General features: G+C 44.0%; 1 protein-coding gene across 8 annotated transcripts in view; it reads right to left on the minus strand.

Moving 5' to 3' along the window:
- Window positions 1-25,967, minus strand: part of znf532 (zinc finger protein 532) — a 195,147-nt gene that overhangs the window by 8,297 nt on the left and 160,883 nt on the right. For all 8 annotated transcript variants that reach the window (XM_041185665.1, XM_041185715.1, XM_041185655.1 and 5 more), the window contains one exon: window positions 4,096-4,243. In XM_041185665.1, coding sequence (XP_041041599.1) covers window positions 4,096-4,243 — 148 coding nt within the window. The remainder of the gene's footprint in view (window positions 1-4,095; window positions 4,244-25,967) is intronic.

The raw sequence follows: 25,967 nt of genomic DNA on the forward strand, positions 1-25,967 counted from the left end.
GGGTAGTCTCCTCGGCCCAACCATCTTCAGCTGCATCATCAATGACTTTGCTTCTATCATAAGGTCAGAAGTGGGGATATTCGCTGATGATTGCACAATGTTCAGCACCATTCGCAACTCCTCAGATACTGAAGCAGTCCATGTCCAAATGCAGCAAGACCTGGACAATATCCTGGCTTGGGCTGACAAGTGGCAAGTAACATTTGTGCCACAAGTGCCAGGCATTGACCATCTCCAACAAGAGAGAATGTAACCATCACCCCTTGAAATTCAATGGCATTACCATCACTGAATCCCCCACTATCAACATCCTGGGGGTTACCATTGACCAGAAACTGAACTGGACTAGCCACATAAATACTGTGGCTACAAGAGCAGGTCAGAGGCTAGGAATCATGCGGCAATCATCTCCTGACTCCCCAAAGCCTGTCCACCATCTACAAGGCACAAGTGGGAGTGTGATGGAATACTCTCCACTTGCCTGGATGAGTGCAGCTCCCACAACACTCAAGGAGCTTGACACCGTTCAGGACAAAGCAGCCCACTTGATTGATGCCACATCCAAAAACATTCACTCCCTCTACTGCCAACAAACAGTGGTAGCAGTGTGTACCATCTACAAGTTGCACTGCAGAAACTCACCAAGGCTCCATAAACAGCACATTCCAAACCCATGACCGCTATAATCTCAGAAGAACAAGGGCAACAGATACATGGGAACACCACCACCTGGAAGTTCCCCTCCAAGCCACTTACCATCCTGACTTGGAAATATATCGCCGTTCCTTCACTGTCATTGGGTCAAAATCCTGGAACTCCCTCCCTAACAGCACTGTGGGCGTACCTACAGTGCATGGACTGCAGCGGTTCAAGAAGGCAGCTCACCACCACCTTCTCAAGGGCAATTAGGGATGGGTAATAAATGCTGACCCAGCCAGCGACACCCAAGTTTCCTAAATGAATAAAAAAAGTTAAAAAAACTGACATATGCTGAGAGCAGAGGAGACCTGACAGTTCTGATTTTTTTTAAAGCTTGCTGGAAAACCGCAAAGCTGCACGAAAGCTTGAAGCAGCAGTTTCAATTCGCAGCAACAGTAATTGTTTTAAAGCCTTCTTTCAGGTCTGAAGGTCAGAAAGGATGATGCCAATGGCGGATTTACAAAACTCCAATGTCTGAACTCTGCCATTTGGTGGAAATTTCTCATCCCTGGTTACCAACCCAATGTGATGGGCTGGGAGGCAAGAGGGCTGGTAAAATGGTGGTGGTGGAGAGCCCAACAAGGTATGTTTCTAGTGGTGGGAATCTCATTGGCATGAGTGCCCTTTAGGAAGCCAACTGTGCAAATTAAGTGCACAATTAAGGACCACCTCCTGCCCCCCACCATCATCTTACCGGTGACGGGAGGGGCTGTCATTGTGTGGGGAGGCCATCGGGCAGCCTCTCAGTGCCCAGAGTGGGGAGGGAAGTCCTCCTTTCTGCTGGCTTTCTGGCCCCTGGATGGACCCCAGGCAGCGATGGCCACCGCTGTGGCCACGATGTCATTGCTGTGAGGTGCCAATTAAAACTTAGCTTGTACTTTAGGGTTCCTGCAGTCTCAGTAGTGGTCACCTCTAACATTGGTGCTGCTGTGGCTGCCAAGCTGCTGGCAGCTCTGGAAGGTGGGCTGCTGTCAACAATTGGATGGCAGTTAGGCTGGCAACTTCTCAATTGGCTGTGCTGGTAAAATGCCACCCTGGGGTCCCGTCACCTGCTGGTGAGTGGTCAGCTCCTACTTTCAGTCCTGGAGGAGGTATGGGGCTACTTACCTGTTGACAAAATTCAGCCCGTTGTGTCAGTTATCCAAAGAGAAACAGTGTTGTGGTAGTTTTTTTCAATAAATAGCAAAGAATAGGCAATCTAACTTATCAAGTTGATCAAAGCCAAATATTACAAGCAATTGAAGACTCCTGGAGTTCCATCAGCAACTCACTAATTTTTTTGGAAACCATTTAAGAACCTATTGCTCTAGTCAAAAATGTGCCTTAACCTAAACATTAAGCAGCTACCTTATTATGATAATCCCATTTTTCACTTCAATTATCCTTATGTTACTTAGCTCCAGGCCTCATTACAGCCTTGGTCTGAATATGGATACAAGACCTGAACACCAGAGGTAAGAGTCACTGCCCTTGATAATTAATTGGATGTACTGCCATGGAACTGAAAACTGAAGTCAAAGTTGACCAGGGGGAAAACTCCCTCATGGCTGGAGGCATATCTGGAACAAAGGAAAATGATTGTGATTGCTGGATACCAATCATCTCAGACTTAGGACATTGTTGCAGGAGTTCCTAAGGTCAACAGGGGGAGGTGGTGATATAGTGGTATTGTCAATGGACTAGTAGTCTAGAGACTCAGGGTAATACTGTGGGAACCTGGGTTTGCATCCCACCAAGGTGAGATTTGAATTCAATAAAAGTCTGATGATGACCACAAAACCATTGCCGATTGTCATAAAAACCCATCTGGTTCACTAATGTCCTTTAGGGAAGGAAATCTGCCGTCCTTACCTGGTCTGGCCTACATGTGACTCCAGATGCTCCTTCTGAACAAGGGCAATTAGGGATGGGCAATAAATGCTGGCCTACATCTCATGAACGAATTTTTACAAAGCATCCAGGCCCAACCATCTTTGCCTGCTTCAACAATGACCTTCCTTCTATCGAACTCCCATCATTTCCAAGTTCTCCTGCAATTCACACACCATCCTGACTTGGACATATAATGCCACTCCTTAATTGTTGCGGAATCAAAATCCTTGAAATTCCTATCTTCACCACACAGACTGCAGCAACTCAGGAACCATTCGACCATCAGCTTCTCAAATGAAAAGAGGAGAGGACAATAATTGCCAGCCTTGCCAGCAACACCCTTATCCCAAAACTGAATTTAAAAATATCAAGTCAAGACTGTTGGAAATATCTTGTGCTGAATGACTTGGATACTTGAATTGGATTCGGACCATGGCTTGAATTTCGTCCATCTAAGACCAGAAGAGATATCAATGAGAACTAACTTTCAACTAGTCAAACTGGGAACAGATTAGAACATTACACTACTTATCCTCTAACTTGAAGTATGATGACATTCACGCTGGGGCGGACAAGCCGTAATACTATCACTGCAGGTTTACTGAGGAATAATCTCCAGTTGGTTTTTGGAAAATTCGATGTCTTTTTTTTATTCATTCATGGAAAGTGGGCTTCACTGGCTGGGCCAGCATTTACTACCCATCCCTAGTTGCCCTTGAGAAGGTGGTGGTGAGCTTCCTTCTTGAACCGCTGCAGTCCATGTGATATAGGTACACACACAGCGCTGTTAGGAAGGGAGTTGCAGGATTTTGACCCAGCGACAGTGAAGGAACGGTGATATATTTCCAAGTCAGGCTGGTGAGTGACTTAGAGGGGAACCTCCAGGTGGTGGTGTTCCCATCTATCTGCTGCCCTTGTCCTTCTAGACGGTAGAGGTCGTGGGTTTGGAAAGTGTTGTCTAAGGAGCCTTGGTGAATTGGTGTATAGTGAAACAATTTTAACTACCAAACATTTCAATTGTCTTCCTGCATCGCAGAACCAAGTATCAGGACAATCGGCAGATGCTAACAACCTTAAATGGAATCTTTTTGGATAGTCGGGAATGAAAAGGAACCAGTTCTGATGAAGGGTCATCGACCTGAAATGTGAACTTTGTTTCCTCCTCCACAGATGCTGCCAGATCTGATGAGTATTTCCAGCATTTTCTGTTTTCATTTCAGATTTCCAACACCCGCAGTATTTTGCTTTAGTTGCAGGATTCTGAATGACAGATAAGAAGCAGGAGGGAAATTGTTTCTGAATATTGAAGCCTATATTTTCAAAGTTTTCACCTCAAAGTTATGGAACTTCCAGTATAGAGTCAATGACAGGATTGTGACCAGAGAAGTCAAAATTTGGAAAGGAATCTTATAATTTCAGTGTTTGTGGCTTTTCATAAATAATTACAGGGAGGACATATATTGGAGTGCTCAGCCCTCAAAATTAATGTCAGTAGGCTATGGGACTCACTACATAATTACTCACCTTGTTCTCTTCTTTCTTTGGGGATTCTACTATTGTTGTTGTCTCCGTCATTTGTGCCACATCAGGATTTTTAATACCATGCATGAGTCGAATGTGTTTCTCTAGCATAAACCGTTTGGTGAAAGTACGTTTTGAATCTGGGCAGTTCCTAGATATAAACAGACATGGACACATAAGCAAGATGTATAGTGCAACAACTCAACCAATCTTTGATTGATCACTGGCATATTCAATTTCTATACAGATAACTGAACAAATTGTCTTCATTAACCATAGGATACTTGATTTAGTGATTCCAGCTTGAACGTTTGGCCACAACAAGCAGCTCTGATTACTTGATCATAACAATGTTGCAGCCCTCGAATGGGACCAAACAGTAATAAGATAATTCAATTATCAAGAAATAAAGACATTTGACTTGCCTCCTTTGGATAATGGAGACTTCAATATGATGTAACAAAACGTTCAAGATTATGAAAAGATTTGACCAAATTTAAAAAGACAAATTGTTCACTATGGCGAAGAATTCAGATAACAGGGATATAAGTTCAAAGTTAGGAAGTTAGAAGCAAGGACACTTTCTCACCTAAAGGGTAACAAGATTCTGAACTAAATTAAAGAACAGATTAGATAAGTGCTTTCAACAGTTAGATGCTTTCCCAGAGGAAAGGAATGGAGGGATATTTGAAAGATGAGTTTGAGATTAGTCCTAATACGTAAATTCTACCATCCACTTCCAGTGTTACCCCCTTGAGATTTGCTATCTCGTATGGTCTTGCCAGCTGTAAGATCACATCATTTCATCTCTTTCACCACTAACATTTCCCTGCCACCCAACACCTCCTGACCTCATCCAATCCCGTCCCCCCAGCTTCTGTTCTCTTAAAATACTCCCTAATTCCTCCACCAGCACCCTTTCTATCGCTTAAACATTGCTTTCCTCTAACTTGACATTCAGCTTGATATTGGCTATCCATTAATTTTTTAATTAGCTACCTTGCACCTGCTATCAATGCCCTCGATCCCTTCAGATCTTGATTAATCTCCCATCTCCATTCTCCTACTCCAAATATGACCTTCATGTTCTCAAGTCCAAAGGCCATGGATTAGTGCAGTTAGCTTACAACCAGCTTTGTTGTCCACTTCAGGCCTATTCAACCATCTCAAACAGGACTGTCTCTCTCTCTCTCTCACTTCAGCCAAATGCCCACATTACTCCAGGACCATTCTGCATGGAAAGGACAACTGCAAATTCATCTTTTTCAATATGAACCAGTATCTATTCCCATCTCTGACATGTGAGGTATGAGGGCCTCAGGGAATTTATTAGTTTCCAAAATCAAGACCATCCACTTAGCTCCCTCTGTTCTATCTTTTACATTTGCACAAACCCCCACTGTGGCTCACCCCAACTCTCCTTTCCAATTGTCTCATCAACTCCTACCTGCCCAGCCCCTGGATAACATCCTTCCGCTACTAAACCTATCTGTATACTGCTCTTGAGTATTGCCTTGGACCAGTGGTTGCAAGCACTTTTGAGTCAGAAGACAACTGGACTTGAACACATGATTAGGCTAATATTTCAGTGCAATACTGAAGAAGTGCTATATCATCTTGTAAAACCCCCCCAAAAAATGTCTATTGTTAGATGTGAATCCGTGATTAGGCAGTAACTCTTTCGAATACAAACACGTTTCCATCTGTTCCTATTCAGATGAAGTTACATTGTTTCATAGTTTGCCATTGTGAGATTTGAACTCTTGATCTTGGGGTTGCAAGCCCAGTACCATAACCACTTGGCTATTTAGGCCAAGCGTGATTAGGCAGTACTTGCTGAACAATCCTGAGTATAATAATAGCTACACTAACAACCAACTTGAGCTAATCAGTCAAGTTTGTAACATGGCTCAATTACACTTGCTAGAAGTGACATACATTCAGACACAGGGACAGGTTCTCTGCAAACAAAAGAAATATGTTCAAGCCTTGTGCCTGTTTTGAATTACCAAAGAGCTTGGGGAGTCCATAGCTTCCTGTTGCTTTCTCCATGGCAACGCCTTGGTCAATCAGAGTCGATTTGTTAACCAATCAACACCTTTTCCCCTCTGGTATAAATTGTTGTGATTGTTTGAAACTTGGCATTCTTGTGTTTAAGTATAAAATGAAAAGCTTCAGCACTGTGTCTCTTTACAGCAAAACTAAAAAAATGACTCCTGTGCTCACTGATTGATACTGGTGCCATTGAGGCAATGCCTCAATTTTAAAATCCTTGCCCTTGTTTTCAAATCCCTCCAGTGCATCATCCATCTCTATCTCTGCAACATCCTCCAGCTTTACAAGCCTCCTCTGTGTTCTTTGTACCTTGACCTGAAGCTCCGGAATTCCCTCCTTCAACTCTCTACCTCTCTTTCCTCCTTTCAGATGCTCCTTAAAACCTACTTCTCTGACCAAGCTTTTGGTCATCTGTCTTGATATCTCTTTCTGTGGCTTGGTGTTGAAATTTTTATTGATAATGCTCTTGTTAAGTACCTGGGGAAGTTTTGCTGTATTAAAGGCATTATGTAAATGTAAGTTGCTGTTATTGAACAACAATGATCCTATATGATCATTTGAAAAACATGCAGCACCAGCACAATCCTATTGAATGCCGACTAGAGCAGCAATAGATCAGAGTGTGGAACTTGCACATTATGGTAAAACCGGCGTGGTTTAGTTATAATTCATTTGGAAGGCTGTGACAAAAATTGGATTTATTGATGGACAGCGAAAAACTGATAAAATCTAAGAAGTGTTTATTTTATATCTCACATCCAAAATAGCTTAGTGAGACAGGGACAGCCCATTCTCCAATGGAACAAAGGGAGATGTTTCTATAATATGTTTAGCAAATGGAATAATCATTCAAAGGTAACCAGATCATTCCAAAATACACTCATTCACAAATTAAGGCATGTACTCATTTCCTCTGCCACCACAAAAAGACTATCTTTCAATTTCACTCATTCACTCAGTATACATCATGTGGATTGCATAGAAAACTTTAAATGTAGCTGCACTATGTGCATTAAGTGTGGGACATTTTATTTGGATCCAATGTAATTTTTAACAACATGTATTTATATAAGCCTAACTGTGGGGTTGTATGTGTGGGGGAGGTCTGGTGTCCAAGGTCTTGTTCTGAACAATGCAATACATCTCAGGTGGCAGTGAAGTGGTTTTCCAACATCAGTAATGGTTCTTCCATATGAAGATATCGGGATCAACAATCCTTTGTGATCTAATGCCATTGCAACCAATTAACATGATGCTTTTTTACACCATGCCAGTGGTCAAAACAACAAGGATGTGAGTGGCTGATGACAAAACAACATGAATTTTTTTTGTGAAAAGGAATTATGAACTGGAATGCAAATGCTTCTAGGCCACTCCAAATAGGTGGAATTATTAGACCTCAGGAAGGCTGAAATAGTAGTTAGGTAAACATTTGTTTACCTTCTATTGCTGTCAAAATGGTGGACCAATGCACTTGTATCAAATCATCAAGGTGAACTCAACATTTCATCATTTAATGCAGTTGATGCCTCTAATGCAGAGCAAAGTTCACACCAGCAACAGAACATGACCTTTCTGACTTAGGTACATTGAAGCGAAGCAGTGCTTCACAAGCTATATTCCTTTGTGACTCCGTTTTAACTCAGCACCACCTTCTCAAGAGCAATTAGGGCTGGGCAATAGCCTTGCCAGTGACACCCACATCCCATGAACGAATATATTAAAAAACTCTTGAAAATTAACATGACCCAGATGCCAGCAAAAACAAAATAGCAATAAAGCAGCAGAGTCACATTCAGTACATGATTATTAAAGTTTACATATCACATAATAATACATCCTATAAATATGAAAATCTGTGTTTTTAAAGTGCTTTGGAAAAATGTTATTATTTTATTACTCATTAGATTTCAGCCAAGGTCTCCATATTTCCTGGTGACAGAGAAGTCAGTGAAGACACTCTCCACCTAAGCGCCCCCACACATGTTGTCATCAACCTCTCCCCCACCCCAAACATATGCCCCTCTTCCCACACCTTCCTCCCTCAGCAGCTCCTCTCCCCAACCACCCTCACCCCATTCACGCACCCAACAGCCCCTCTCCCCAAACCCCCTCGCCCCCACTCAATGGCTCCTCTGCCCAACTCCTGCCCATCACTCAGCAGACCCTATTCCCAAACCCCATCCGTTCCCCTGCTTGTTGTTGCCAAAACCTGCAGGTACTTGGGCTCCACTACTCCCCTCCCACTCCCCAAGGCCTGCCGAACCCTGTGGCTCCACAAAGCTGCCAGCAGCAGAGCACCACCTTTTGGTGGGATGAATGATGGCAGGCAGTTCTGGGCTAGCACAAGGCTAAGTGGCAGCTGCCCCGGGTCCTGCTCCCAGATTTGTTGCTGGCAGAGATTTCAATGTTAAGACTCCTTCCTCAGTTTTGGCCACCTTGGAGGCAGCAGTGGCCAATGGCAGGCGGACGTCAGAAAAAAAAATTAAAAGGGCAGAATTCCATTATCGGAATTTCTTATCCATCAAACAGCCTAAATACCAGTTTAACAGGAATAGAAAATGGAGCTGCTACACCCAACCCAGACAGCATACTGAAAATAGCTCAAAATTGTCCATACTTAAAGATAAATAGCATTTATTGTGCTGGTACTGTCATCAAATCTATTTAGTGGGCCCACTGTCTATGTCGATAACACTTCCATTTCTTTATCCAGAGGTGAGCAGCATTTATTGCAATGATAGTGTCATCAAATCTAATTAGTGAGACTGCTGTCTTAGCCAACAAATCTCTAAAAAGTTAGAGGCCATCAAGTGCTCTCACTCCTGCTCTGTTCATGGAAGCATGCTGAATTCCTAGGTTTTACTTAAGGAGCCTGGAATGCACTCCCTGGAAGTATGGCAGCGGCAGGTTCAATCGAGGCATTCAAGAGGGCAATAGATGATTATTTGAATAGAAACAATGCGCAAGAAGCAGGAGGAAAAAAAGGGAGAAGGCAGGAGAATGGCATTAATTCATAATGCTCATTTAAAGAGCCAGTGCAGACACAATAGGTCAAACAGCCTCCTTCTGTGCCATAACAATTCCGTGATTCTGTGAATTACTCTATTGCTAAAATTTATTGATAACACGTTGCCCAGAAAATGAAATAAAACTTTCAGCCAATGTAAATGGGCTGGATCTTGGAGTCAGCAATGAAACAACTGTGCACATTGCTGATCTCAAAGAAAGCTGCCCATAAAGATCTTTTATTCTCCGTGGCCTGGTTTTCTCTTTTCCTGATAGCAGTTTAAATCTAATGCTTAGGCAGGGGATCACTTGGTTTGCAGTAGCAGTGATGTCAACAAGTTGGCAATCACATTGAAGTATTCACACACAACAAACCAGGAAATTAAAAACATTTAGTATGTTTCAATTTTAATTTAAATTTTCAAACAGCAAAATAAATAAGTTATAATTAGAATGAGGTAGAAGCTAAAATAAAGGTAAACAAAGTTTTTAACAAAATATTTTCTAAAACATAGATTTTTTCTCAAAATGAAGAAATTTGGCATTGCACAAATATAATACTAGCTTAAATAAAAACAGAAAGTGCTGGAAATATCGAGCAAGTCTGACAGCATCTGTGGAGACAGAAACAGAGCTAATGTTTCAGAACAGTTTTGATGAAAGGTCATCGACCTGAAACATGAACTCTGGTTCTCTCCACAGATGCTGTCAGGCCTGCTGAGTATTTCCAACACTTTATTTTTATTTCAGATTTCCAGCATCTGTAGTATTTTGCTCTTTTAAAATTAGCTTCTCAGGGCCAGTGAGAATGTTTGGCAGTAACAATGAAGTTAGCACACCATTAAAAACCCAATTACCCCGTATTCAACAAGGTGCAATCTTTTCAAATATTTGTACAGGAAGACTTTTTGTTATTTCGTTTATGGCATTTATTGCCCATTCCTAACTGCCCTTGCTCAGACAACATTTAAGAGATAACCACATTGCTGTGGGTCTGGAGACACATGTAGGCCAGACAGGTAAGGACAGCAGATTTCCTCCTCTAAAGGACATTAGTGAATCAGATGGTTTTTTATGACAATCAGCAATGGTTTCGTGGTCATCATCAGACTTCTAATTCTAGATTTTTATTAAATTCAAATTTCACCATCTGCCAAGGTGGGATTCAAAACCCAGTCTCCAGAGCATTGGGAGCAGAAAGCATCTGGTCCCTGGAATACTAGTCCGGTGACGATACCACTATGCCACTGCCTCCATGCAGCCTAAGAGTGGAGTTTCTTGTCAAATCATAGATTTCCCATTGATTGCATTTTGAGTATGCCTCAATAGCACATATTCTGGATAAATATAGAGTCACAGACAGCAACTTCTGGATTTCCATGTGATTCTGCTCAAATGCAGACTCCAGGGGCCAGATTTTTCAAGATGGATTTGGGGACCCAACACCTGGGTGAGTTCGGGGTCCTGGCTCTGCATCTCAACTGTCGTCGCTAATGCTATTTTAAATTCTAAATAGGCAGGAAGTGAGCTCCAGGAAGCAGGAATTGCCAGCTTAGCACTAATGGCAAAGGCAAGCGGCAGCCATGATTGAGAGTGCTGCAGCCTTGCTAAACACAGAAGACAGACCATTAGGAGGCTAGGAGCTGGAGCACAGAGGAAAGAGCCATGCAACACAAATAAAGGTACAGTGCTGGACCTTATGCTAGTTAGCCAATCAGAATTTAATTCAAAAACTTTACAGTCAAATGGACTTTTTAATGTCCTCAGAACGAACCTGATGGCTGGGCACTGATGTGCATCAGACTGCTCAGGCTGGCCGAAATAAAGATTAAAAATTGCATTCTCCATCAGACAAGCTCCTTAACAAGCTCCTTATGGAGCTTAATGGGATGTTAATTGAAAGTGAGCAGATTTTCTGTTCCTTACCCTTGCCAGTCCTTTGAAAATTCCAAACTGCCCCAGAGGTATCAAGATCATGAGACAATCTCTGACATCACGATTTTCAAATTGTGCTCACAGTCATGAAGAGATTAATAGCTATAATGTTACTAGAACTTTTTTTTAAAATAAAGTTTAGTGGTATCTGTGTCTCTGTTTGTCTATGTGTGTGTGTCTTAATTGGATTAAAGCCAGCTAGTCTGGGTGCTTTGATGTATAGAAAGAAGTAGGTTTGAAATGGTAATTAGATAAACATGGGGAGTTAGAAACACAGGTTTTAAGGGGGACATTTGCTTTTGATGAATAAAGTATTCAAGAGTGGCAGTAAAATCTTACACCAGGGAGCTGCCAAGCAATGTGTTTATATTACTAATAAAATTAGTGGAATGAAAATGTTATTGTTAAAAGATGTGATGTTAAAAGCCTAAGATACAATAGAAAATTCAGAGGAAAAGCTAGGTATAAACAGAAAGGAGTTTGTGTGTGTAAGACAGGGCATTTAAGATCTGACCAGCGTGTATGCCTGCAACTGTCTGCAAGGTACTTCATTTTGAATTCATAAGGTCAAATGTGCTTTGCTTGGGGTCTTTTTAAATCTGAGTTTTACTGTTGCTTTAACGGGGGTGTAACTGAGAGTCAGGTTAATTAGGGGATTTTTTTACAGTTATTATAGTAGTAATTTCGTAGACATATGTATGTGTTTACAATTTTTCTTGTATTACTAAATGTTTAATTTAGTTTTATAAAAAGCCTCTTAAGACTCAGTGGTCTTATTGCTGCTGAATTCAAAGCCTGCATCTCGAAACACACAAACTGCAAAAATGAATTATGACAGTTGTTTCAAGTTTCCCTCTGGGATTTGAACAACTCAGTCCTTACCATTGGTTGTGTCATAATACCCACACTGGGTCCTGACCCCTCAGGCATTTGGTAAATGCGGCCTCAGAGGTTGCAGTCAGTTTCAGTGGAGTATTGACACTGAACTGCGACAGTTTCACATCACGATCAGGAATGATTTACACTGAGACTGCACAGCTTATTTGGAGCACAAGAGAACCAAAAATAAATGGCCACAGGCATTTCAAAATCTGGTTACATTTCTGACAAATGACTACATACGAGTGCAGAAGTAGGCCACATGGCCTATCGAGGCTGCTCTGCCATTCAATAAGGTCATAGGTGATCTAATTGTAACCCCAGCCCCACATTCCTGCCTGTTCCCAATAACTTTTCACCACTTTGTTAAATTACAACGGTTGCACTGCACCATCCTCAGAACTCAGTACACTGGTCCTTCTATACATTGTCCTGTGGAGATGCACAAAGCAGGATTGAATCTACTTCTTTAGATGGGGCCATAAAGACAAATACAAAGCATATTACCTTGTGTCAGTCCTACACAACGCACCACAGCACAATGCAGTCCTACACAGAACCAACAAGTTCAGAAGCTTGGAGGCAACGTCTATCCTTCTGTTCTGATTCTTCCTATCCTGCCTGTTTGTTTTGAATAAGGGTCATCGACCTGAAATGTTAACCCTGTTTCTCTCTCCACAGATGTTGTTTGACCTGCTGAGTGTTTCTATTGTTTTCTGTTTTTATATCTATCCTGCCTTTTGGGTAGGAAATGACGAGGAGAACAAGAAAAGAAGAAGCAAAGATAAATTTACAGTCAAATGGTGGCCAAAACAAGAATGTGCTCAGGTCTTAAGGACATTAATGGGGGAATTCATGTTGTTCAAATTACACGTCCAATGTTGTTCAACACATGCTCAAATTCCTGGAACTCCCTTCCTAACAGCACTGTGGGTGTCCCTACACCACATGGACTGCAGCGTTTCAATTCTCAAAGGCAATTAGGGATGGGTAATAAATGCTGGCCTAGCCAACGACATCCACATCCCATGAATGGATAAAAAAAACATGGGCTATTGAAAAGCGTGAATTCAATCAGTTAAATAGTGTTCCTTCATTAATGCAGTGAATAGCAAGGTAAATGAAATACTGTAGACCGGTGGATATGTCAACCTTTGAAGCCTCGGAATATCCCTCCAAAAACGATGCTCAACTTATATGTCAATTATTAAAGTAAACCACCAGTGTGGGTGCGAGTGGTCGCCAACTTTGATGTTCACCAGACAGGGTCTTCTTTGTGTGGGCATGTCTTAAAGGCACACAAATGTTTGCAACACAGCTCAGATAGCCTGCTATACCCCTTGAGGTGCTGGTAAGTAAAACCTCCATTTGTTGGGTGAAAAATTGAGGCTGACTACTAACGAGAGTATAGCATATTGTGACTGAAAGGGGGCTTGACTTAAATGCCAAGTATATGTAAAAACATGATTTTGGAGTCGTCTTATACATCACGGTCTACGGTATACCCAAAACATATCTTTAATGTAATATGAAAACCAAGAGCTAATGTTTAACAGCTTTGTAACAGACAGTCTTCTAATAAACATTAAGGGCGGAACCATCCGTACCCGCTAGTGCTGGGCGTGTCCGGTGGTATGAGCGGACAATAAGGCAAGAAGGCCAGAAATCGGTTTCATGACGCCATGAAATCAGTTTGTGATCATCCACTCAGTCCATCAATGGCTGGCCATATTTTCTGCCATCGGGCATCAGGGACCTCTGCAATACATCAGCTTATAAGACCATAAGACATAGGAGCAGAAATTAGGCCATTTGGCCCATTGAGTCTGCTCCGCCATTCAATCATGGCTGATAGGTTTCTCAACCCCATTCTCCCGCCTTCTCCCTGTAACCTTTGATCCTCTTACCAATCAAGAACCTATCTATCGCTGTCTTAAATACACTCAATGACCTGGCCTCCACAGCCTTCTGTGGCAATGAATTCCATAGATTCACCACTCTCTGGCTAAAGAAGTTTCTCCTCATCTCTGTTCTAAAAGGTCTTCCCTTTACTCTGAGGTTGTGCCCTCGGGTCCTAGTCTCTCCTACTAATGGAAACATCTTCCCCACATCCACTCTATCCAGGCCTTTCAGTATTCTGTAAGTTTCAATCAAATCGCCCCTCATCCTTCTAAACTCCATCGAGTATAGACCCAGAGTCCTCAAACGTTCCTCATATGTTTAGCCTTTCGTTCCTGGGATCGTTCTTGTGAACCTCCTCTGAACCCTCTCCAGGGCCAGCACATCCTTCCTGAGATACGGGGCCCAAAATTGCTCACAATATCCCTGCTTTTATATTCTAGTCCTCTCGAAATAAATGCCAACATTGCATTTGCCTTCCTAACTACCGACTCAACATGCAAGGTAACCTTAAGAGAATCCTGGACTAGGACTCCCAATTCCCTTTGCACTCCAGATTTCTGAATTCTCTCCCCATTTAGAAAATAGTCTATGTCTCAATTCTTCCTACCAAAGTGCATGACCTCACACTTCCAAACGTCGTATTCCAGCTGCCACTTCTTTGCCCATTCTCCAAACCTGTCCAAATCCTTCTGCAGCCTCCCTGCCTCCTCAATACTACCTGTCCCTCCACCTATCTTTCTATCATCTGCAAACTTAGCCAGGATGCCCTCAGTTCCTTCATCTAGATCATTAATGCATAATGTGAAAAGTTGAGGTCCCAACACTGACCCCTGTGGAACTCCACTAGTCACCGGCCGCCATCCTGAGAAGGACCCCCTTATCCCCACTCTCTGCCTCCTGCCAGACAGCCAATCTTCTATCCATGCTAGTATCTTGCCTCTAACACCATGGGCTCTTATATTACTGAGCAGCCTCCTGTGCGGCATCTTGTCAATGGCCTTCTGGAAGTCCAAGTAGATAATTTCCATTGGCTCTCCTTTGTCTAACCTACTCGTTACCTCCTCAAAGAATTCTAACAGATTTGTCAGGCATGACCTCCCCTTGATGAAACCATGCTGACTTTGCCCTATTTTATCATGCACTTCCAAGTATTCTGAAATCTCATCCTTAACAATGGACTCTAAAATCTTACCAACGACCGAGGTCAGGCTAATCGGCCTGTAATTTCCTGTCTTTTGCCTCACTCCCTTCTTAAATAGGGGGGTTACATTAGCGATTTTCTAGCCCTCTGGGACCCTCCCTGACTCCAGTGATTACTGAAAGATCACCAGCTATCTCCTTCAGAAATCTGGGGTGTAATCCATCTGGTCCAGGTGATTTATCCACCTTCAGACCTTTCAGTTTTCCTAGCACCTTCTCCTTGGTAATGACCACCATACTCACCTCTGCCCCCCGACTCTCTTGAACTTTGGGGATGTCACTCGTGTCTTCCACTGTAAAGACTGACACAAAGTACCTATTCAGTTCCTCCGCCATTTCTTTGTTCCCCATTACTACTACTACTACTCCAGTGTCATTTGCCAGTGGCCCAATGTCCACTTTTGCCTCTCTCTTACCCTTTACATATCTAAAAACTCTTGCAATCTTCTTTTATATTACTGGCTAGTTTACCCTCATATTTAATCTTCTCCCTCCTTATTTCTTTTTTAGCTGTCCTCTGTTGGTCTTTGCAGGCTCCCCAATCCCCTGGTTTCCCAGTACTCTTCGCCGCATTCTATGCTTTCTCTTTAGCACTTTTTGCTGTCCCTGACTTCCCTTGTCAGCCATGGTTGCCTCATCCTCCCTTTATTATGCTTCTTCTTCCTAGGGATGAATTTTTGCTGTGTCTCCCAAATTACTCCCAGAAACTCCTGCCATTGCTGTTCCGCTGTCTTTCCTGCTCGGCTCATCTCCCAGTCAATTCTGGCCAGCTCCTCCCTCATGCCTCTGTAGTTGCCTTTATTCAACTGTAATACCATTACATCTGATTCCAGCTTTTTCCTCTCAAATTGCAGGGTAAATTCTATCATATTATGGTCACTTCCTCCTAAGGGTTCCTTCACCTTAAGCTCCCTTATCAAATCTGCCTCATTACACATCACTAAATCTAGAATTGCCTGTTCCCTAGTGGGCTCCACCACAAGCTGCTCCAAAAAGCTATTCGTAGACATTCCACAAATTCCTTTTCTTGGGATCCAGTACCAACCTGATTTTCCCAGTCTACCTGCATATTGAAATCCCCCATGATCACTGTAACCTTGCCTTTCTTACACGCCTTTTCTATCTCCTGGTGTATCTTGTGCCCCACATCCTGACTACTGTTCGGAGGCCTGTATATAACTCCCATTGTGGTTTTTTTACCTTTGCGGTTCCTCAACTTTACCCACACAGATTCTCCATCATCTGACCCTACGTCATTTCTTGCTATCGATTTAATTTCATTTCTTACTAACAAAGCAACCCCACCCCCTCTGCCAACCTGCCTATCTTTTCCAAATGCTGTATATCCTTGGATATTTAGCTCCCAGTCCTGATCCCCTTGCAGCCATGTCTCCGTGATGCCCACATCATACCTGCCAATTTCAATCGTGCCACAAGCTCATTTACCTTATTTCATATACTGCGTGCATTCAGATACAACACCGTCAGTTCTGTATTTCCCGTCCCCTTACTCATTGTTGAACATTTATCTGATGTGCTTGAATTTAGATTCCTAGCCTTTTTGCAAACACTCTGTCCTATTTTGTGTTCTGGAGACTTTAATAGACTCTCCTGTGCTCTCCTTTCTTTTCAGTTTTTTCATAATTTTCCATGAAGTTGAATCCACTCCCCCCCCCCAGCCCCCCCAACCCCACGCTAACCTGCTGTTTTGTTTCCCATTAGTCATACTTCTTGGAGTTTTACCCTTCCCTCCCCCCCCAACTTTCTAGTTTAAAGTCCTGTTGACCTTATCATTATAAGGCCAGCTCACTGGACTCATCCCTCCTCCGCTGGATCATCCGGCCACATCGGCGTGTTTCACAACAGCATATAAAAGCCGTGCACTTGGTGGGCTGCACTTTGAGGGGAACTCAGAGGTGAGTACACAGTTATGTTACAGAGCACTTGCGAGGAACGCCTTTTGGAGTTCTGCGGTTGAGGTGACATTGTGGGTGGGGGCAAAGGCTGCCCTGCGGTTCAAAGTAGTGCACAAGCACATGCGGGGTTGTGGGGGGGGGGGGGGGGGGGGGGGGGGGGGGGGGGGGGGTGGTGGTAGTAGCCAGACATTAGGGAAACCTTTTATAAAGTGACCATTTTTCTGCAGCTAAGGCAGTTCAGGCACAGTCACATTGACATGCATGGAGTCGGGCCTCTAGCTTCTTTGCCCACTCGAGCTCCGTAGAGCCAAGGAAGTGCCACCAAATGCTCCAAGGCTTTTCACCGCTCGGGCATAGACTGCAAAGTAATGAGCGTTTCAGTGGACTGCAGAACAGTTGGATGACTGAGAGTAGCTGGCAGATGTGACCGATCAGTTCCCTAGACATGCGCAGTCTTTGAGGACACTGGTTCTCGGTCATCTGCACTAATGAAAGGCGACGTCTATAGGCCCTGGGTCTAGCTTAGGCACCGACCAGTGATGACTCGCTGTAGCTCTTCAGCAATGAGTCCAGGAGCCCCAGCCGCCCCTTCTTCCAGAGAGTGCTGCTCCTCTCTCTGCACAGCCAGGTGTCTCAGTCACTCCCTTCTCTGTTAGCTTCGTTCTTTGTATGCCACGAGGCAAACAGCTAGTTCACCAGGCTCCATGATCCTGATGTACTCCTCCTGTGTGGCAGTGGCACACTCCTCGAGCTATGGAGCTGGAGCTGCTGGGAAGAGGGGATTCAGATGGGCCAGACATTCTGAGTCACCTGGGTGGATAGCCCCGGGGTGTGCACCAGCTGATCCTCTTCCCTATGGGTAACCATGGGCCCCTGGCTGACTCTTTGAGCCTAAGGGGTAGCTGGAGTGAGATTGAGCTGTCCCGCAACCGTCTCGCGTACACACTGTTGGAGGCCAACTATGGCGTCAGCAATGGAGTTGAGCCTGTGCAGCAGTGTAGAAGCGATGTACTGGATCAAGGTCTCCATGCCAGCCGCCATCCTACCAGCGTTGACCTCGGTGCATTGGCATGCTGGCGCTATCACCTCAGAGTGAAGGCAGATGGACTCCTCCATTGTGCCTTGCAATCTGAGGAGTGCAGCAGACATCCCTTCCTGTTGTTCCCTAGCCTGCCTTTGCAGTTTCAGCAACCGTGACATGTCTGAGTCCAGAGGCTCGTTATCTGACTCAGACTCAGCACATTTTTGGCCTCCAGCAGTCCTCTGAGTGCTGGGGGCCTGGGAAATCCCTACTGTCGTCTGCTGTGGATCAGAAAGTGCGATGTGCTCACCAGATTGTTATCCCAAGGCTACTCTAAAGCTAGGACCCACCATGTGTCTCTGTGCAGGTGGAGGGTGTGGGTGAGCGCTATGACAGGACTTCAGGAGGGTGCCTCCAGATTCCTCTTCAGAGGTTTCTTCGGAGCTTGATTGGATGCCCTGGGTTGTGGGCTCCACCGGCTGTTTGGCAGATGTGCCTGTGAAAGCAAGGAGAGATGATTAGTGCATGGCAGTGCCTGTGAAACAAGACATATCACTCACAGCACGGTTGGCTAATGGATTTTGCACTGCTGGATCCTCATTTGGTAGAGCACCGCCGACCTCACCGTCAGCACAGGACCAGTCCAAATCCTCTGGATGGCTCTGTTTTCAAAGTCCATGAGGACCTTGATTTCAGGTGTTCCTCCACTGTTAAGCGACCTCTCCCTCTTGTTGTGTGCCAGCTTGCCCTGCATGAATAGAGATGGAGAGACTATAAGCAGGACACCTGCCAGGCTAGATGGTGAGTATGAATGGCATGTGTGGGTGGTGAGTGGTCCCATGGATGGGGTGAGGACAATGATGGCATGTGTGAAAGAGTGAATGGTGATGTCCCTTGAACTGGCAGTGGATGTGTGATGGGTTTATAACTGTGCAAGTTGAGAGTAATAAGATGAGTGACTTACCTGGTGGAATGGAGGAGATCATTCATCCTCTTGCGGCACTGGGTGGCTGTCCTCTTTTCCTCTTTTGCAGGGCGTTGGTGCTGACCACCGCTGCCACGGCCTCCCAAGTCATATTAGTGAAGTTGCTTCCCATCCTGCGGCCGGAGCCAGGGTAGAGGACATCATGGCGAGCCTCCACTGCGTCCAGAAGGCGCTCGAGGGACGCATCATTGAACATGGGGTTGCAATCTTCTTGCCTTTCAGGGCCATGTGTTTCATGCAGCAGTCGTGGGCTGGAAGCGCTGAGAGGTGCGTGCATGGCTGCACTTCAAATATGGCATTCGGCATCAGGAAGCAGCAAGGTGATGGTGTGGCGTATGAGTGTGAGCCCATTCGTCATGGAAACGGCGTGTTCCCCAGGAATGCATAATTAATTCGGCAGGTTTGGGATGATATGGCGTGAAAAGCCACCACTGTGGTCAATGGGTAAAATGACAATCTGGGACAATCTGCCCTGAGAACCTGGTGAAGGTTGACACACATTCCTCTGTTGTCAAGTATTGATAGCTCATGCTCTCACTGAAAACTCCAAATGTCAAAAAGCAGACTTCTGACATATAATAAACTTAATACAATGGGCAACGGATCATGGCTGGAATGTTGTGCAAATTAAATTACCAGTATGTAATGATTTTACTTTCAAATAGAATTGATTTGAAAGACAGCTCAATTAATCTTGTGCAATTATGCAAGACCAACCGATCTTAAGGCTTGCTTTGCACAGTGGGCCAATCAGTAGTATCTAATCATATTTGAATTATTCAGTAGAATATGAGGGCTGATTTGCAAGACTGGGCATTGTACTTTGAAGCAGAAAGGACTAAGCAGAATTAATAGAGGTTTTTAAAATTATGAAATGTTTCGATAGAATAACTAGGGAAAGACTACTTCTGGTTGGCGACTCAATGATGAGGAGTAATCCATTTCAAATTTTCACTTGGAGTGAGCAGAGATGTTAGGGAAACTCTTTGCACAGAAGGTTGTTGGAGAATGTTTTGCTACAGTAAATAGCTGAAGGAGACACCGTGTTCTGCCATGGGTAGTAGTTGAAATATGGATCATTCAATCTCTTAAGGTAAAATTTGATAAGTATTTTAAGCAGATGAAGTGGGTGAATTGAGGAAGTCGTTATGGAAATGCGTATGAGATCCTGGGTTTCATAAATATAGATGTCAAGATGCATAAAGGTAACAGTAAATTTAGACAAATCATTGGTTAGGTTGCAATTACATTATTGTGCCCAGTTTTGGATGTATCGTATTAGGAAGGATGTCAAGGTTATGCAGAACTTACAAAAGATACTTAATAAGCTGATATGAAAAAAAAAGGCTTATATCATGTGAGATTAGAGAACTAGGATTCTTTTTGTTACAGTTGTGAAGGTTAACAGGATATCTTAGAGGGCTTTAAAGGAGGACTAATGTCCTTCAGGGAAGGAAATCTGCCACCCTTACCTGGTCTGGCCTACATGTGACTCCAGACCCAGAGCAATGTGGGTGACTTTTAATGCCCTCTGAAATGGTCCAGCAAGTCACTCAGTTGTATCAAACCACTAGGAAAAAGTCAACAGCGGTTCAAGAAGGCAGCTCACCTCCACCTTCTCAAGGGCAATTAGGGATGAGCAATAGATATTGGCCCAGCCAGCGACGCCCACATCCCATGTATGTGTGAATTTTTTTAAAAATCAGGGGCTTTCACCAGATAAATATGGAAATATTATTTTCAATGGTTAATGGAAAGCAGAAATTTAAGGTCATCACTAAAAGATCAAAGGAAAAGATTACCTACATAGTCACTGCATGAAAAGCTGTACCAGAAATAGTGGTATCATAGCTTTTGAATGGAAATGAGTAAATATTTAGAAACTAAAAATTTCAAGTAGGAAAGCACAGAAGAACAGGACCAAGCAAGTAGCTCTTTCAAAGAGCTGGCACAGGTGCGGTGGGCCAAATAGCCTCCTGTTCTGAAAAATAGCAATTTATGAAACACAAAGAGACATTTGAGGTTTGATTTTCAGAATTTTTAATACAACAAAAAAGCAGTGAATTTTGCAATCTTCTCAACTGGAAGGCCATCATTGGCTGTGTTTTGTGCATTTTTAGAAGATGTAAATATTCTAGTCGGAAATAGCTGAGACACATACATACACACAAGCAGGGAGAAGGAGAGAAAGCGAGAGACATACGCATACACACAGAAATATATACACAGAGATGGATGTACAAATAACAGTCACACTGTATCTGTAGAGCTCTCTGATCTATACAAATGTGTGCTGCAAGATGTTGGACAATTCCTTTGCAGTGCACTCCAACCCTTCTGCTGTAATCCTAGATCAAAAGCTTCTCCCACTCCATCCTATGCTGCCAAACCTTAATACTCCTGATTGAGGACACAAAAGTGTACCCAACACATCTAATCTTCTGTTCCCACCCTCTTCCAAAGTGCTGCTAACTACCAGATACCTACCTCAAACTGGTACATCTTGCATCCCTTCTTGATGTCCCAAGTGTCAAGGGATGAAATTAAATAAAAGGGTACAGGAACACATATGTAAATTCACATTTTTCTGACGTAGTAGAACTTGATCTCAAAGCACCAGTAAAAATTCCAGAATATCATGTAATAAAAATTAAATTTGATATAATCACTGCAAACCAATGGCTTTGATGTTCTTCCCTACATGGTATGAACATTCATATTGTTATAAAATAGCATATTCACAAATTCACATATAATGACAATGCCAGGGGAGATCTGCTAATATAATAAAAGACTTGGCCTAGCACTAATTTGTTGTTTTTCACACGTGCTTCGTGTGTCACAAATCTGTCTTGGAAAATGATACCCGAAGTTGCTTCCAAATTAAGAATTGCTTTTCATACTCATCATTATTTAACTTGCAGCCTCCTAAGAACAGTTGCACTCCTTCTCAATTTGTATTGTATAAAAGAAAAAACAACCGGCCTCGTTGCGGTGAACTGAGGAAAAACCATGAGTTCGCCAGGTGAGCAAGTTGGCTTTCAGCCTGTGAGACAAAGTGAATTGAAGCAAATGGTGGGAAAGGTTATGAGCTGAGGGTGCATTTGATTGGGTTTTTTTCTTAATTCGTTCACGGGATGTGGGCTTCACTGGCTGGACCACTGGGCCAGCATTTATTAACAATCCCTAGTTGCCCTTGAGGTGGTGAGCTGCCTTCTTGAACCAATGCAGTCCATGTGGTGTATTAACAGCCACAGTGCTGTTAGGAAGGGAGTTCCAGGGTTTTGACCCAGCGACAGTGAAAGAATGGCGATATATTTCCAAGTCAGGGTGGTGAGTGATTGAAGGGGAACTTCCAGGTGGTGGTGTTCTCATCTATCTGCTGCCCTTGTCCTTCCAGATGGTAGTGGTCATGTGTTTGGAAGGTGCTATCGAAGAAGCTTTGGTGAATTCCTGCAGTGCATCTTGTAGATGGTACATACTGCTGCCACTGTGCGTCAGTGGTGGACAGAGTGAACATTTGTAGGTGTGGTGCCAATCAAGCGGGTTGCTTTGTCCTGGACGTTGTCAAGCTTCTTGATTGTTGTGGGAGCTGTACTCATCCAGGCTAGCGGGGGGTATTACAACACACTCCTGGCTTGTGCCTTGTAGATGGTGGACAGGCTTTGGGGAATCAGGAGATGGGTTACCTGTCGCACGATTCCTAGCCTCTGACCTGCCCTTATAGCCACAGTATTTATATGGCTAGTCCAGTTCAGTTTCTGGTCAATGCTAACCCCCCAGGATGTTGATAGTGAGAGATTTTGTGTTGGTAATGCCATTGAACATCAAGGGGCGATGGTTGGATTCTCTTTTGTTAGAGGTGATCATTGCCTGACATTTGTGTGGCGCGAATGTTACTATGTTACTTGCCACTTGTCAGCTTAAGCCTGGATATTGTCCAGGTCTTGCTGCATTTGGATATGGACTGCTTCAGTATCTGAGGAATCACGAGTGGTGCTGAACATTGTGCAATCATCAACGGACATCCCCACTTCTAACCTTATGGTGGAAGGAAAGTCATTGATGAAGTAGCTGAAGATGGTTGGGCCGAGGACACTACCCTGAGGAACTCCAGCAGTGATGTCCTGGAGCTGAGATGACTGACCTTCAACAACCACAACCATCTTCCTTTGTGCTAGGTATGACTCCAACCATTAGAGAGTTTTCCCCCTGATTCCCATTGCCTCCAGTTTTGCTAGGGTTCCTTGATGCCACTCTGTCAAATGCTGCCTTGATGTCAAGGGCAGTCACTCTCACCTCACCTCGGGACTTCAGCTCTTTTGTCCACGTTTGAACCGAGGCTATAATGAGGTCAAGAGCTGAGTGGCCCTGGTGGAACCCAAACTAAGCATCAGCAAGCAGGTTATTGCTAAGCAAATGCCACTTGATAGCACTGTTGGTGACACCTTCCATTATTTTACTGATGAGCCAGAGTAGACTGCTGGTGTTGTAACTGGCCGAGTTGGATTTGTCCTGCTTTTTGTAGACAGAACATACCTTGGAAATTTTTCGCATAGCTGGGTAGATGCCAGTGTTGTAGCTATACTGGAACAGCTTGGCTAGGGGCGCGGCAAGTTCTGGAGCACAAGTCTTCAGTATTGTTGCCGGAATATTGTCAGGGCCCTTGGCGCTTGCAGTATCTAGTACCTTCAGCCGTTTCTTGATATCATGTTGAGTGAATTGAATTGGCTGAAGACTAGCATCTATGATGCTGGGAACCTCCAGAGGAGGCAGAGATGGGTCATCCACTCGGCACTTCCGGCTGAAGATTGTAGCAAATGCTTTAGCCTTATCTTTTGCACTGATGTGCTGGGTTCCTCCATCATTGAGGATGGGGATATTTGTGGAGCTTCCTCCTCCAGTGAGCTGTTTAATCGTCCACCACCATTCACAATTGGGTGTGGCAGGACTGCAGAGCTTAGATCTGATCTGTTGGTTGTGAGATCATTTAACTCTGTCTATCACTTGTTGCTTAGGCTGTTTGGCACACAAGTAGTCCTGTGTTATAGCTTCACTAGGTTGACACCTCATTTTTAGGAATGCCTGGTACCGCTCCTGGCATGCCCTCTTGCACTATTCATTGAACCAGAGCTGATCCCCTGGTTTGATGGCAATGGTAGAGTGGGGGATATGCCAGGCCATGTGGATACAGATTGTGTTCGAGTGCAACTCTGCTGCTGCAGATGGCCCACAGCGCCTCATGGATGCCCAGACTTGAGTTGCTAGATTTGTTCAAAATCTATCCCATTTACCATGGTGGTAGTGCCACACAACACGATGGAGGGTATCCTCATGTGAAGGTGGGATTTCATCTCCTACAAGGATCGTGCAGTGGTCACTTCTACTGATACTGTCATGGACAGATGCATCTGCGGCAAGCAGGTTAGTAAGGATGAGGTCAAATATGTTTTTCCCTCTTGTTGGTTCCCTCACCACCTGCAGCAGACCCAGTTTAGCAGCTATGTCATTTCGGCCATCTTGGTCAGTAGTGGTGCAACCGAGCCACTCTTGGTGATGGACATTGAAGTCCCCCACCCAGAGTACATTCTGCGCCATTGCCACTCTCAGTGCTTCCTCCAAATGGGGTTCAACATGGAGGAGCACTAATTCATCAGCTGAGGGAACGCAGTACTTGGTGATCAGCAGGGGGTTTCCTTGCCCATGTTTGACCTGATGCCATGAGAGTTCATGGGGTCTGGAGTCGATGTTGAAGATTCCCAGGGCAACTTCCTCCCGAGTGTATACCATTGTGCCGCCATCTCTGCTGGGTCTGTCCTACCAGTGGAACAGGACACACCCAGGGATATTGACGGTGATACCTGGGACATTGCAAGGTATGATTCCGTGAGGATGACTATGTCAGGCTGTTGCTTGACCAGTCTGTGAGACAGCTCTCCCAATTTTGGCACTAGCCCTCAGATGCTGGTAAGGAGTACTTCGCAGAGTCAACAGGGCTAAGATTGCCATTGTCGTTCCCGGTGTCTAGGTCAATGCCGGGTGGTCTGTCCGGTTTCATTCCTTTTTTGTGACGGTTTGTTACAACTGAGTGGCTTGCTCGGCCATTTCAGGGGGCATGTAAGAGTCAACCACATTGCTATAGGTCTGGAGTCACATGTAGGCCAGACCAGGTAAGGAAGACAGATTGCCTTCCCTAAAGGACACTAATGAACCGGATGGGTTTTTACAACTTTCGACAGTGGTTCAATGGTCATCATTAGACTTTTAATTCCAAATTTTTAGTGAGTTCAAATTCCACCATCTGCCGTGGTTGGATTCGAACCCGGGTCCCCAGAGCATTACCCTGGGTCTCTGGATTATTAGTCCAGCGACAATACCACTACACAGGATGATCAAATAGATAAATGGTGGCTCAGGGAGGGGCAGCTAAAAGGACAGTAAATAGGAAAGGAGCTCAAGAGTGTTGGATGAAAGTGGCATGAGAGATGAAGATGAGAAGGTGGATGAGAAATGTTTATTAACTAGAGGGACAAGGGCTCAGGAAGGATACATAGCATTAGAGGTATTATACAAATGAGTGGCTGGTGAGGTTATGGGGTGGAGTTGGAATGAGAGCTGTTGATAAAACTAAGCAGTCAAGCCAGGTAACAGCCAGATAGAGAAGCAGCAGCATCAGGTGATACAATTAGGGATGCAAGGAGAAGTCTAAAAGCTGCATGACTGCCTCCCACAGGCCTAGAACAGTGAACCTGCAACCGTTATTTGTCCTCTGCTACACCACTCACCACATTGCAACAAAAGCAATTAAGAAAAAAGACAAAGAAACTGAAAGTGAAGCAAGAAAGAAAATAGGAGCAGAAACGAATAAGAGGAACAGATAGGAACAGGAGCAGGGCAGAACAGAGAAAATAACATGAACTTGTCAAGTATGAGACTGAATCCTCAAGGAACCATATTTCCATTGTCTTGTAAA

The sequence above is a fragment of the Carcharodon carcharias genome, chromosome 1 (assembly GCF_017639515.1).
Source record: "Carcharodon carcharias isolate sCarCar2 chromosome 1, sCarCar2.pri, whole genome shotgun sequence".
NCBI lineage: Eukaryota > Metazoa > Chordata > Chondrichthyes > Lamniformes > Lamnidae > Carcharodon > Carcharodon carcharias.